General features: G+C 34.7%; 1 protein-coding gene across 6 annotated transcripts in view; it reads right to left on the bottom strand.

Annotated features, from left to right (window-relative positions):
* Positions 1-13,605, bottom strand: part of LOC125237405 (microtubule-associated protein tau) — a 53,454-nt gene extending 39,849 nt beyond the window's left edge. For 4 of the 6 annotated variants that reach the window (XM_048144473.1, XM_048144447.1, XM_048144482.1 and 1 more), the window contains exons 1-2: positions 13,481-13,605; positions 11,259-11,339 (exon numbers count right to left, since the gene is read on the bottom strand). In XM_048144473.1, coding sequence (XP_048000430.1) covers positions 11,259-11,297 — 39 coding nt within the window. In that variant the 5' untranslated portion in view covers positions 11,298-11,339; positions 13,481-13,605. The remainder of the gene's footprint in view (positions 1-11,258; positions 11,340-13,480) is intronic. The other 2 variants (XM_048144455.1, XM_048144497.1) reach the window with 1 other exon arrangement.
* Positions 13,606-15,991: the final 2,386 nt, after the last annotated feature.

Genomic DNA, 15,991 nt, shown 5'->3' with positions numbered 1-15,991 from the left:
AAACACTGTAAGATAGGTATTGCAAAATGTAGTTTACAGAACGTAATAAAACAATGGCCTATTTTAGAAAACTTGTTGCTAAATGTCAAAGAATCCTTGAAACCCGACAGACCAAAATAAAATGAGTAGGTAATTCTTTGACGGCGAAGCCAAGCGCTGTTGTTTTAATTGTAAGTCCCACCGCGCACGCAAGACACAAGTCACAACTAAATTGTACTAATCGCAGCGATAATATCTACAGACCGCTCCGTGGGCGAGGTTTATTGCCTTAATTTAAATCCGATTGTTACAAAAATGGCTAAATTGTATTTACTTATACGTTTTTTCGAATCATTGATTGGGTTATTTGTTGCAAGAATAATCCTTTGGGAGGAATTTATAGTAAGTATGTACATTGTACATACATGCTAAGTTACTACCGCCTAGAGATGGGTAGGGGTGAGTAAATACTGAGTATTTACCCGTAATTTACTCAAAGCACCGAGTAAATACTCGTATTTACTCATTTGGGTGAGTAGAAACTGTTACCTAAAAATAATTTAAAAAATGAGATTTAAGTATTTAGTCGTGTTTATTTTAACTGTGTGGACATGTTTAAATGAGATTTATATTATTAGAAGCTTATGGGAGTCTTAGTTTGTCGAAAAAGAGGTCAACATTGTGAGAAAAAAATAGTGATAATGTTTAGTTAGCAGTTTTGTTTTAAAAAAGCAGGTATTTACAGTAAAAGTATGAGACTTAAATTAAATTGATGTTCTAGATAACGGCATGACGTTCGGAAGTGATTGTTAATGTGGCACTTACGACCTTTTATTAAGGGTTTTCTAAAGAAAACTCAAAAATGGCTCAGCTGATGACGTTTAAAGTACTAGTTTTGTGTTTTGTATTATATGGGCAATAATTTGACGGTTTCTGGATATTTTTCCAACAACGAATTCGAAAGTTATAAAGGTATAAACATTATTTCGGCCTTAATTATCGTTTTATTCCAAAACTGTTCATATTATTAAAAAACTTTTTTAGAAACATTCAATTAGTTTTTAAAGACCTATCAGATGATGTATAATACACTGGTAATTTCTGAATTTTATTTTTGTGAAAAATAGTTACATGTATGGAGAGCACGTCTTTAAAATAAAATTCATATAAATTTGATTACTTAACTTAGTAGCCGATAACAAAATACACCAATATTTCTAATTTGTATTTCCATTTCAGCACGCTAAATAGTTTATACCCACCAATTTGAGTAAAAACGAGTAAATACGGGTATTTTGAGTAAATACTGAGTATTTACTCGATATTTACTCTTGAGTATTTACTCACTACCCATCTCTACTACCGCCTACATGAGTTGCTTTTATCTGCCTTAAACTACAAGTAGGTAAATGAAATAGAAGAAAAAAAACTAAAAAGAGACTTCGACAATTGACAATCTCGATGAGTAGGCAGTAGAAAAATAATTGAACTTGGTTTAAAAAATGTTAACCTACTATTGGTATAGATCACTACACCTAGGTACGTGGTTCGCTCCGCCAAACCCGTCCGGCAATTTAACAATCACGAGAACTGTCACTAAACGAGAACTAACCCCTGATGCTGGATAAGAGACATTACACTCGTTAATGTCATCTATGTACGAGTACAGTACAAACAGTAAACAAGCACAAGTGAAGATAGTGAGGTAATCGCAACTAAAAATGTTATTAGTCATAACAATGCCTGGTGATGTAAGTTCGCACTAGTTAACAGGATCGTATTCAATATTCACGAGGTTAATAAGTTACCTACTTATTTAGGCATGTCAAAAGAAACAAGGATCTCCCGGCGCCAAAAACTTTGATTAAAAAAACATACTTTCTTGCTACAACGCCAGGAGCCATTTGTTAAAATGGTAGCGCCTATCTTCGAGCCGCTATTGTTCGATTTACAGTTCATTAATCAGCATAATTTAATGTTATATCAAAAGGACGTATGAGATTCAGAAAATACACAATCATACGACTCTTTAACTAAAAGACAGCATCATTGTGCGAAGTTTCGGGATCTCGGCACACCCATATCTGCCATACCTAAGTAATTTTAATAAAGCATTTTATAATCACTTTGGGTCTGCATCGTTAGTCAAAAATAGCAAACTCATCCACAAACATTTATCACAACAAAAAAAATGCCAAAGATAAAAAATACTCTCAGCAGCTCTCTAAATGCACATGAATGATAATAATTCATAAATCTAGGTATTTAATCGTTTGACTAACTGGATCCAAGCAGGTACAATCAGGAGCGAGACAGGCACTAATTTTAAAAGATAGGTACGTATTATCGTATCAGATCATCACATCACCACGCAATCTTTAGTACAATGTAATAGGCATATCTGCACTGCAAATGTCTCGATGAAGTCATGGATGCTCCTGCCTCCATTTAAATGATGGATGGCTGTTCCTATCCTGGATTCGTATATGGTTGCAAATTATAGAGTTGCCCTAAAAATAACATAACGGACGTCCCGAACCGTTTCCCATTTACCGACCCGCGACCGCGGGCCCAACTAGCGGATACGCCGCATTAGGTAAAGCTCATCTAACATAAAGGGTCTTGTACTATAAAACTGCTATAAAAGTATGTTGCCATTAAACGCTGACTTATTATTGTGTTAGGTAAGTTAAGAAGTAACAACTTAAGGAAATGGATAGCGACGCAATGCGAAGGCGGCGGTTCCACACTAAATCTCACGCAGAGAACGCGACGCTGTATTTTGTGTTTTCATTGAGGACAGCTTTTTTCCAAATTTTATAAAACAGTAGACTGGTACTAGCCCATAGCACTTGCATACACTAACAAATGACCGAACTTAAAAGAAAACGGTAGTCTTTATACAGATTAACAAAGTGTCTCACGGATGACCCCACATTATGCAACTACAGAGAACTGTTGGAATATTCAATCGACCTTAATGAGGCGGTGCAACTAGGGCCAGATGCCCAATCGGCTACAAATTAACTAATTAGATTAATGACACAATCTACATTCCGGTTTTAACATTCAACTCTATGTTACTGAGCTGAGCGATTGTATGATGAGTAAGTCCATCTGTGCTTTGTTTCACCCGTCTAAATGGTAAGATTCAATTAGATATGTTAATCATGCATTCAGTCTGATTCTTCAGATGTCAGTTTACCTACGCTATGTTTTCGTTGTAAATATGTATGTCTGTATGTGTAAACTTTATTGTATTTACTTACATAAAAAGAAACACAAGGGACAGTTACAGAGTCAATAATGTTCCTACAACAAAGGCGAGCTTATCCCTTAATCAACAAGTAAAAGTATATATGAGGAAATGAGTAAAAACTAAATTATTTTTATTTAATCTATTCTATAGGAAGTTTTGAAAAAGCTAGGTACGGTACATGTGAATTGTTATTGTTTTTAAAGACAACTTTCGTTGATCAGTGATTAGTTATTTTTAGTGTGTCTAAAGTACTTGTAAGTACTTCGTAAAAACAGGATAGCAAGTATATATTTCGAGATATAAGTTAGTAAGTACATTGAAATGTTGCTCTAAAAGACAACAATACGTCGCGAGCTCAGCGGTGTTTGAAATCTGAAACAATGAATGCGTCAGGGTTGGCGCCTGGCATAGATTTACTACTGTCCTCTTGAATAGGGAAGTACATGGATTTAAAATAAAGACTAAATCAAGTTTAGAATTTAAAAATAAATAATGTTAACGGGGCTTTTTAGCCCTATTTCTTCCATATGTCTATTGAGATGATGTGCCTGTATGTATATTGTATAGGTATGTTCAATTTTCTCATAAAACGTACACACTTTAACAAGTACCTTATCAAAATGTACACATGAGAAAAACTCAAAAATTAATAACTATCTCTAAAACTGTGTGGGAATATAATATATTGTAAATATGCTGCTTTCTATGTAATCGTATTGTAATTATTTTGATAAAATACTAAGAGGCAAACGAGCAGTATAGCTCTGTGGAACATAATCATTAATCACCGTCGCCTATGGACACCAACCAGCAGGAGATAATACCTGTCAATTTATAAGATACACAACAAGTACATATTTGATATTTGGCAGCCCTAATAGCGGCCACGGCCAGCAGCGCTAAGGGCAAAGACACGGCATTATCACTTTAACTGGAGTAAGTGAGTTTAATTGTGTTTATGGCATTAACATAACACAATGGGCCGTCGTCGTATCACTCGCCATTGTGACTAGTTACTGGATTTCCGAAAATCTCCGTAGGAGTTACTCTTTCTTAACTAAGTTGACCGGTACTTTTGTTAAACTTTCTTTTATTTAGCTGAGAGTTTCTCATTTGGGATAAAGCGTTTACATTATTCAAATACAATTAAATATTTTTACCCCCTTATTCATAAACTTACTATAAAGTTATCAAGCCGATAAAGTTCGTTTATCCTTTTCTATCACACCAATACGTCGGAAAGGGACAAACGAACTTTATCTTAATCTTAAACGAACTTTAACTTTTATAACGTTTATGAATGAATAAGGGGGTAAATAATTATTTACGAGTACCTTCATGAACAATTATGTTCCTCAAAGCAGCTTTTGCTTTCAGCATTTCTTATCAAATCCTTATTGAGGATTCATCTCAATCACGAGCATTTTTGCAACAAAATAGGACAAAAACTGTTCAAAAGTCACCCATCAAATAAATTCCCCTATAAGGGCGTTTATGTCTCAAAAGTGGAATAAGTCAGTTAGAATTAGTTAACAAAATACTCGTTAATATTTTCTTTTCATTATGTCTTCACCTCGGCTAGTCTGTGTCCATGAATAAAGCTCAATTATAATAATAACAAAAAATGTGTAACACTTTGTCAATATCGCCACTGCCATCTTCCCCGAACTGCTAAACCACCCATAAATTTCCTAATAATAAGCTCACTTTATGATCCACTACCTGTTCTGATTGTAGTGTTTTTATCAAACCGTATTAATCACTATTGTCTGTTTTCCTATCAGGCCCATGCAGTGGGAATTTGTGAATGGTATGCTCGAAACCGAGGCATTGCATTGTATTCTAAAATAAAAACAGTGAGAAAGTGCGTGAGAAAGGAACTTCTTCAGAACTGTACTACAAATGAGCTGCTCATTGAGTTACAGTTAACGCCTTGCCTTTAAAGTAGTCAGTGTCAACTCAGTGGTATAGTAGCCCAATTTGGTGAGAAAGGGAATTGTAAAATGTGGAACTCCCGGAAAGAAAAGTGCAGATGAAGTATAGGGACTAATGGAAAGCCGCAAATTGTATTTGTAGGAGAAAAAATATGAGTATGTTACGGAATAATTCATTAAATTACCCCTATTACGATATCTCAAACCAATTTATTTAAGGCACGAGTGCTTGCCTTAAGCCAAACACTAACAAATCGTGTCTTTAAATCTGACAAAGTCAAACATTTGTAACCTTAACCTGTAAATAGTAAAAGAAAATGGACATCACTACGACATTGAATAATTATCGCTAAGCAATGTTAACCTTGCAGAAGTAACAAATAGGTACCTGTTAACTTTATTAACTCGCATTGTGCGGTAATAATGTTAACACTCCTTTTTGCAAGGAATAGGCAGGACCCTACCCCATTTAGTAAATTGCCTGATACGGAAATAATGCAACTCATGGGATGCCAATGATATTATCCTTTATTGAAAACAAATTACTATTTAAACGTTTAGGTAAGTACTATTGATTTAATATTGCATGATGTCTAATTCCGCGATGGCGATTAATATGTAAATGTCGTACGTAAATAAATGAAGATTTGAATTTAAACATAATTTGATTTATCAAGCTAAACCTTCAGCTGCATAATAGAAAAAATAATTAAATACCCACATGTGAATAGACAAGTTTAATTACAAAATATGTAGGTATATAACTACTTAGGTACTAGGCATAGGTAGGTACTTGATATATGAACGATGCATTATATTTTTTCCATCACCTAAATTACCAATGCCAATTTTAATCACAGGTAAGCATGTGATAAGAAAACAATTATGTATAGGTATTAGAACCATTGATGCGTAACGAACAGAGAAATGGCAGTAATCATTTGTAATTACGCGACTCCGTAATTGTCAGGCGGGCACGGGAGACCTATACTAGTGTTCCTATCACTTGGATACTCTTATCATACAGACCAGTTTTAACCATGATCTGTGTCTACGTACAGCTGATAAAGAACTTAAGAACTTTTTATACTGCGTACATCACTCACATTCAGAATAAGTTAGAGGGGGGGGGGACACATTTTTTTTAACTTTTGGAGCGATTATATCCGAAAATATTAATGATATCAAAAAATGATTTTCGTAAACGCCTATTCATTTTTAAATACCTATCCAACAATATATCATACGTTAGGGTTGGAATGAAAAAAAATCCCAACTCCCCACTTTACGTATTTTTTATTTTACCACTTTGTCGGCATAATTGATATACCAAATTTCAGCAGGACGGACAGACATGGCGAAACTCTAAGGGTTTCTAGTTGACTATTACGGAACCCTAAAAAGGTAAGGAAAAGGGAATGGTGAAATTCTTAACTTGTCATCACGGGGAAAGGTCTTCTTAAACTTGATGCCTTAAAAACAGTTGGTAATGGTGGAATATCATCTAGACTTGGGGCGAGCTGTGTCAGGCACGGCATTCTTTCCGCGACTCACAGTGTCGCGACTGATACCCTTTGTTACCACGGCTAATTAGCCAGCCCAGCTTATGCCAATAATTCATTAGAAAAATAATGCTTTTAATTAAATGAAGCACGAACTGACTTAAATGAGCAGCATAAAATTCACCCTTTCGCAGCTTTGTTACAATCGTTTCAAAAATGATTCGTCTTTTGTCTGTGCTTTGTCTAATAAAGAATTTATTTAATAACAAAGAATATAAACAAATAAGCATATTAAACGATATTAATCTATTAAACATTAAAATCGGGTAACTCACGTGAAAAATAAAACGTAAAATTGTAAAACATTGCATTCCGACTACAAGTACCTATAAGTAAAGGTAGGTACTGTTTACTCCCCGCGGAAAACATATTTTAATATGATTAGATTTGTATGCAGAGTCACAAACTGACTGCATATGGTCCCAGCATGCCCCAGGTGTTACGACCGGTACAATCAAGGTCTAAAACTATATTACATATACACATTTACACCTTATTACACTGACATAAGGCAAAACAGTGCGTATTTATTTATGGGGAACAGTACTAGTGCGGGCACTATTTAGTTTTGATGAATAAACGAGCGGGCTAATGTAGGGCGCCCGCTCGGGATAAAGATAACTCGGAGCAATGTCAATACTAGCGTATGACTAATGTATTACGATTGTGATTGAATAACAAATAGTCAATTAATCGCTTCTCGCATTGTTGTCACTGATTGACTATTCCGTAGTAAAACAAACAACCTATCTAACCTGGTTAGGCATTAACGACCCCGTAGTAACTTAAGCAAACAACTAGCTATTTCTGAGGTTTTGTTCAAGAAGCAATGTTTTCGATTTTTTATTGAATAGTCCATATCTTTAAAAATGAAATGGTACATCGAAAACCTCCATTGCCTGGGAGTTATAGGTACCTATTTAGGCTGTGACGAGTGGTTTAGGTAGGCAAGTAACTTAGTACCTAATTACCTATTTGTTTATTAAAAATAAAAAATAGATAGGCACTATAAGGCTGATCCAAGCAATTCTTAAAACAGTTACTTTCACAAATAAGAAAATGTTGTTATAATATTTGAAGTATAGTTTAGCTCAATAAAAGAAGTGAGTAAAAGTGATAATATTTAGAATGCCACCTACACGCAGTATTTGCGGTGCGGAGCTGGCGCCCAGTCAACAACCCAATCGACGACGACTCATATTGATACGTTTTATTTTCACAACAGGCTTTCTATAAACATTTATTGTTTAATGTTTCATATAAATGAAAAAATTGTCATTTTACCGATTTTCTTAATTAATGTTTAGGAAATCCGTTTAAATAATTCTATACGTAACTTAATTATGATGATATTAATCCGAAGACAATTATTTTGTTAAGATAGTTTATCCTGAAACAAAAGCATAGGAACTGCAACTGAATATTAGACTAAATATGGAAGACAAAAAAGGTTGCTTAAATGCAATATTATTTATTGCAGTTTAAAATAGTTTCCTAAAGCGAAAAACTTACTAGTTTAACCTTAAGATGCTTTTCTTAGAAATAGTTTCCACGTTTCATAACCTTGAGACACGAATCGAATAAGCAAAGAAAATAAAACTAAGATTTGCATACTTGTACTTATTGTAGGTACTATAAATAAAATGTACATTTCAGAATATATATTAAATATGTATATATTTTTTGAAAAAAAAACGATGCAGTAAAAATTATCTGACACAAAATAAATAACTGTTCTTAAAAATGAAAAGTACCTAATACAGTGGAAACTGGATAAGTGGCACCTGGGTAAGTGGAAAACCTCTTTAAGTGGACCTAAGTTCTCGGTCCCGGTCCCTTATCAACGAATTACCTCTATAAGTGGAATTTTGGGACCTCTATAAGTGGAATCCATTTTTTCGGAAATTTCTTATTTTTACCTCTGCAACTGGAAGTAGTCGTCTTCGCAACCTCTATGAGTGGAAAATTGGTTTATGTTTTAGCTATATATTTTGGATGAGATTACACATCGTTCAGTTTGGTTTTAGCTGCGTTGCGGTGCCGTGCTGTTAGATAAGCAATGCCTAAGTACACAATCAAGTGTTTATCTCTTCGGGATAAATTTAAAAAATCGAATTTTTTCATTAAAGTACAATCGGTATATTGATTTATTTAACTATACTGGTTTCTTGCATAAATAAATATTAGAAGTAATTTTGTTTAAATATAAGTTACTTCATAACAAAGGAAAGATATTGTTTTTGTAGAACAGTACTGTGGATTATTTTGATTGCTTTTAGAAGTCAGGATTAAACCTATTTTTTGTTAATTTATATCTACATGTATATTAAATAAAAGATATATATTTAGTTTTCCCGACTTAGCGCCTGCTCTAATAGCATGTAAAGTCAGCTGCGGAGAAAAGTAGACCCCCTTACATAGAAATTTGTATGGCAGGGGGTCTCCTTTTCTCTGCAGCTGACTGTACGTGACCTCTATAAGCGACATTACTAGCATCGACAACCTCTATTAGCGAGAGCCTCTATAAGTGAGAAGACGTTTTATTTGAACCTGGTTAATTGGAAAACTGGATAAATGGAAAACCTGGATAAGCGGAACAAAACAGCCGGTCCCTTGCGATTCCACTTATCCAGTTTTCACTGTACTTACTAACCTATAGCACAGTATAATAAAGAGTACTATCGTACAGTATGGCCACTCCCGCTCCCCGCTGAAAGTGCCGTCCACCCCCTCTCGCTTACCTCACAGTTACCGCCTGTCAAAAACGCGAACTATCGATCGACCTGTCATATCTCACTCATACAAGCATGGTACGCGTTCACCTATACGAGCTTAGAATGTGTGCTAGGAACGCGCCTCTTTCATATATTTGATCGCCAGTGTCCGAGATGTGCCTATAGCCTGCTGAAAATTGACACCTGCTGCGATGATAGGTACTACCATTTTGTTGCAATAAAGAGCACTCAACTCGTGCTTTTATTTTACACCACTTAACCGTTATTAAAACAGAATGAGGACACCGGGAGTTAAACTTAATAAAACAAAATTACTAACAATTAATCTAGATCGTAGGTAATTTAGTATCTCGTAAACTACTGGCAGTTTATAAAGTTTATTGAGTGATGTGTAATTAATGATGTAATGTATTTTTTTATAGTAGACATTTAGGATAAGTTAACAAAATGTTTGTATAGATGTCTAGATGATTTTCTTTCATGTAAGCTTAAAACCCATGAAATATTCAGTGGTCAAATAAGGAAGACAGTATAATTTATGAATTGTAGGATGTACTCGTAGTTATATAATAAAGTACATAGAATGCAGATAATTTGTTTTCTTATAGCGAATACCTGCTGCATGTTCGGATGCTCAACTACCGTAACGAAGGAAATTTATGTAATTTTTATGCAATTCAATATTACAATAGATTACGTAAATATTAAAATGACTTGAATGTAAACAATGTTTTTATACCCATGAAGGAGCCTTGTTTGAAACAAATATTAAATGGACTCAGTGTAAATTACCTAACTCTAGTTAGTAAGTAGAATTTTTGAATTAGCATTAGGTTGAAATTTCACCCGCATTGGAATTCAGGATAATAATAATTATGTCAATTCAAAGACCGGAGTCTGCTGCCTATTTTAACCAATTCAATGAATTAAAACGGAGTAAAAAAAACTGTTAAATAACCATCGTATTGTTGTTATTGTATTTCAGCAGTAAGTGATCGTTTAATTAACATTACTTATTAAAAAGTTAAGACAATATTTACATCATTAGTACCTATTGTGTACAAAAGATAACTCCAAACAAACACTGCGTATAACAAAACACCTGAGTTCATTATTAAAAACATTTCATATCAATATTGTCACATTGATAGCATTTATGTTGTTTGCAAAATTGTAGGTAGATATAGGTATCAAAGAGCATTGCCGATAATAACAGGAATCAAAAAAATATGTCAATGTTAATTTAGTCTAGTTGATATTGATAGGTGTTTTAGAGTAGGTACGGTACATCGAGGAAGTTGATTTGATGCACACAGTGCTGCGATGAGTCGGGGTCGTCGGGGACCCTAGAGAACTGACAGCGAACGTGCCTACGCGTTAATGACTCGTGACCTAATCTGTCAAACATCGGTTTTATAAGACGAAGGAAGATCTTAGGGCTCACCGAACACGGGAGTTTCTTAAATTGTCACCAAAAGCGTAAATAGAGTGACTCAGATTCATTCCAGCAATTTGCTTTCTCCGGTGTTGGCGGTAGTCCTTTGGAGGCCTAGCCAAGACGGTTATTACCGTTGTCGTAATAATAACGTCGTACTAGAAGAGCCCTATGCTCAGCATTGGGCGATAAAGGGCTGATGTGAATGAACGAATGAATGAATGAATAATTTTCTTGTTGAACAGGCAATGATCAGCGAAGTGTCACTGTCGGGCGTCAATTGTCACTATTATTGAAATAGGCCACTGTAGTAAACAAGTGTTGTTTTGTAAACATATAATACGTGTTACATACCTGTGTTGTGCTTGTCGACGTGGCCCGCCGGCACCTCATGCTTCACATCAGCCATGGCTCACAGATCAGCTCTCACACCTGCTGAAACAGATAGATGAACTCTTAATAGGGCGTTTTCCTTCACCTGTGTGTGATAAGCAGAGGGCGGAATTGCTCATGGCAAAAATCAAACGTCAATAGGGTTGGAACGTTAAATTTTATCGACTATCGATTAAACTGAAATTATCAGTATACTATTCAGTTGTTTTCATCGTATGTAAGATAAGGATACTTCTTTATGCATTTGTTGACTGTTTCGTTTTGGAATACCTAACCATTTTTTCAAACGTGAATTAGTTGCAAAAGGACTAGTGACAGAAACGGTAATCAAATGTCAAATCAAATAAAATCAATTTACTTTTAATCTAATCAAAGAGGTCAAAATCAAATGGTCGAATACCTAATCAAAGGTCAACGTTAAAGTCAAAAATGTAAAAAGTGACTGAATTTATCGATAGATGAAAATGTCGATAAAATTTAACGTTCCAACCCTATTGACGTTTGATTTTTGCCATGAGCAATTCCGCCCTCTGGTGATAAGGAAATACTTAGACTTTTTTCTCGGTCTCACTCAACAGAAAACTTATAACGAAGGGGGAAATATAACCCTTTTACAGTCTACATACCTACTACTAGTATTTTCCAAGTTGCAGTTTGCAGTAACTATGACTAAAACACTGACCTAAGCAAAAAAACTTCTCGCAAGAAATACAACCTATTTAGAGGCACAGATTATTAATAAGTTACTAAGGTACCAGTATCTAGTAGGAAATATCCTCAAATCAAACATGGGTGTTAAATATTAATCTCACGCCGTGTGAGGTTCAGTAATCCCTAATCAAAATAAACACTGTCAACAAACACTTTACTGATACAAACTGAAATGTTTATGGATTGACGACACGGGTGAACGCTACAAAATGTATTTTACATAATTTACTGACATACTTAGGAAGCAAGCTGTTAATTACCACTTGGTTAAGTAATTACTTCTGCTTAGGAAAGTTTGTTCGTGTCCGTATACGTATACCTATATGTCTGCCGTTTAATCGAGGTGGTTGATAAAAGTGTATGGTTAGTTTACCAGTTTAGGTTGAAAGGTTGGTTGCATGAAGCTGACTAATATTATTATGTTTAGTTTTAGTCCTAAAACTCGGTTAACTTGACCAAAAACATCACCGCAAACGCTTTCTGCCTGATATACAGTGTTCATATGTAATATATGTATATCATACCTACAACAACAAACATATTGGCCTTGAAGGAAGAGAAATGTTTAGGTACTTTGTTGCGATATATTTGACTTCCAAGTTAAATGACACCGATATGGTCCGACCTGCGCCACTCGCATGCTTAGTTATTTTTTCTTTTGTAAAACCTATCTATATTAGGTATATACATATATATTTTCCGTTTTTAATAAGCCCTATGTACTAAAAACGCCAAGAAGTCGGTGAACCCGGGGTAGATGTTTGCGGGTAAACTCACTATTACAGCGCCGACGCCGAGGGATGCATTCTATTGTCTGTGGTTTTCATCCCAAGGGGGCTGCCGCAGGCAGGTTATTCAATTTCCCACCCCTGCGTGGAGTTTATCTGATTAAACTATGATTCTAAAGCTTGTCTTTATTAATTTTACTGTTAAACCTTATCAATTAACATACATCAAACTGTCAATGTCTGATGTTAGTGATGTTTGAGTTAACATGCCTTAGTTGAAGCAAGTTTAAGTTAGTGATACTTAATTTGGTAGGTATGCTTTTCTTTTGTTTATAAATAAGTAGGTACTTAAGGAACATTCTAGTAATATATCGCGCGACGCGATATTGTTTATAAAAACATTAAAAACAGGTTACTATACTACCTACCTGTGTAGTAGGTATCAATTCATGCGCATAATTTTATCAAAATCGAATTCATTGTTACATTACCTACTAATAGTACCTACTTGGTATAGGTACATATAAACTAACTATTCTTTCCGTTGAAATTGATGGCTAAAAACATTTTTTATGCATATATTCTCTCTCAACTCAAACATGAATGCATAAGTAGTGACAATCATACATAACTAATATTAAATTACACCATAATCATAGAAACAATTGCATCCTCATTCATTTCTATAATTAGCATTTAAAATAAAAAAACTCCTAAAAATTGCATATTGCTCAATATCTATACCTTTGTATTGTGTAGGAACCGGTATCACTCACTATCAGTAATCACGTTATCACACTCGTAAACACGCGAGACGTACGCGCGCGGCGGAGATAAACACAAGGCTGCGGCCAGACTCGCGCCCGGACTGAAACGGGGTTGCCATGCGTGGCTGGAAACGAATTACACATTATTTTAGAGCATATAACTTACATATTTCAATTTGTTCTTTTAACTTAATACCTACATACTTCTGTTGCATATTTACGTCAATATTTTTTTTATTTTTTAAAAAGATCACTAATTGTAGACGGTTAGTTGATCACACAGACCACCTAAGGTGTTCTGTGGTTGCTCACAAATTAATTTACTATGATTAACTTAATGCTCGCTCAACAACACTGGTTACAAATTTTACAATACAGTTAAGTTCAAAAATAACTATCACTCAAAAAAGTATGCAGCAATGTTTTCGTGAAATTACAAAAAAATATAGGTTCATCAGGAATTGTCTTATTTCAAAGAAAAGTAATCGTACAGTCTTAGTACTACTACAGTGTAGTTTTTCAATTTCTATTTACTGTAAATGTAAACTAAGTATCTAAATTCATCAAATGAAAACTAATAAATTCCATCAAATACCTTCCAAAAGGCTATCAACAGCTTACCATAAAAACACAGAAATGTAGATAACCGTACCGCTGGCAACATTATTCCGCAGCTTCATTTTCCCGAGGAGCCACGATCGTTGCCGAATAGACCCGAGCGCGTTGTATTGATGCCGGCAAAACATTTCCGCGCCATTTTCTTTGGCTACTGTGGGGGAGGAATCACGCTGCGTACTTTTTCTTTCTCGTATCGCACTCAACTATTCAAAGAAATAAAAACCTTAAGATATATTAAATATAGTTGAAAATAGAAAACAATCTAGTTATATGTTATGGTGTTTAAAAATTTTAAACCACGATTTGGCGAACGAACCCCGAGCGGGCATTGCCCAGTTAAGCACCGATCTGTAAGTACTTACCTATTTAGTGACTCAGTCATGGGAACTTTTTTATGAATAATTTGACCTATTTTAACTGGCTTCAAAAAACATGGTCCTCAATTTGACCCTCATGTTTGTAAACCTATATTTGTTTGCGATTACCTCGCTTTTGGCTGAAACAAATTTGATGCGGTTTTCAGAAAAGTATATTCTGAAGAAGGTTTTTGAACATACCTAATTAATGAACGTTTTAAATTAACAGTATATATTACCCGCTAGGTGGTGTCACTATTGTCGGTATATTTTTCAATTCGAAAAATAGTATTTTACAATCTTCATACTAAGAATCGTAGGTACCTCGATTTTTAGCGCCACCTATTAATACTATCATAACTACACTGATGATGCCTAAAATTTATTTTTTTAAAATGTGTATTGACGTGATATCATGATATTAAAATAAACTTCCAGGCTGCGAAACAGCGCCATCTAGTTTTAAGCCTAAAAGGCCCATACATTTCAGTGCTACGCTTTTTTGTAGGGGTTTTGAATGTCCGGTATTATTACATCGTCCTTACTGTCACCTAAATCGTGGCATCTTTTTTTAGTAAAAGGCGTCAAATTTGAAAAAAAAATTAAAATTGTAGGGCTCACCGGTCAATTGTGTTCATAAAACGCGTGCCTTCCTAAACCTCGACGTTGGCGGAATCATAACACTTAAAAATTTACTAAAAAATTTAGGTGTGAAGTTTTAATTCTCATACAAAATTGATTTCTCGCCCTTTTTTTAGGGCCAAGATTGCTAGTGTTGCAATCAAATTGGCTAGCTGAGTATGTGTACATGTAGGAGCGCTTATGACTCTTTTCGTGACTATACGTATTTCATCTCCAAGATATATGACGAACTTACCCGAGATGCATTTACAACATTTCGCTACGTTTTTAACTTTACTCAGTGGTAAAGTAATTATTTTTGATTGGCGTTTTCTAGGTAGGTCAGGTATAATTATTAGAAATATCGATCAAATTAGTTTTCTAGCTAATAAATAATACATATATACAGAATTCCACAGATTGACTGAGGCCCATAGCTCATGAAAATATCCATGACTCAGGAACAAATTCAAAATAAGGGTCACTACCGATATTTATACGATTAAATTTTAGATTAAAATAAGGATATTTATACCAAATTTTTATTACATAGTCCAAGTGATGGTATATTTTCCTCTTTTCTTTTATTATACAAGTCGACAGCCCGATTCGAACGTTGACATAGGATATGGATGGGATATGTCGGATATGTAGTGTCAGACTATGTCGTTTCTTCAATCAAACATACGTATAAATATCACTTTTCACACAGACATATGATCCATATCGTATATAAAGCAATTTTGGCGTATCATATTACCTTATTTATACACGATCACAGTCCCGTTCTGAATTGGCTACTTGCCTCCTAGTAAAAATCAGCTTATTTTTAAGAACTGTCAAAACGAATTTGAACGACTTGCTAATATGGAATTAATATGAAACCGAATTGA

This window comes from Leguminivora glycinivorella, chromosome 2 (assembly GCF_023078275.1).
Source record: "Leguminivora glycinivorella isolate SPB_JAAS2020 chromosome 2, LegGlyc_1.1, whole genome shotgun sequence".
Classification (NCBI taxonomy): Eukaryota; Metazoa; Arthropoda; class Insecta; order Lepidoptera; family Tortricidae; genus Leguminivora; species Leguminivora glycinivorella.
The sequence above is the reverse complement of the archived record's forward strand: the minus strand, read 5'-3'. Positions and strand labels throughout refer to the sequence as shown.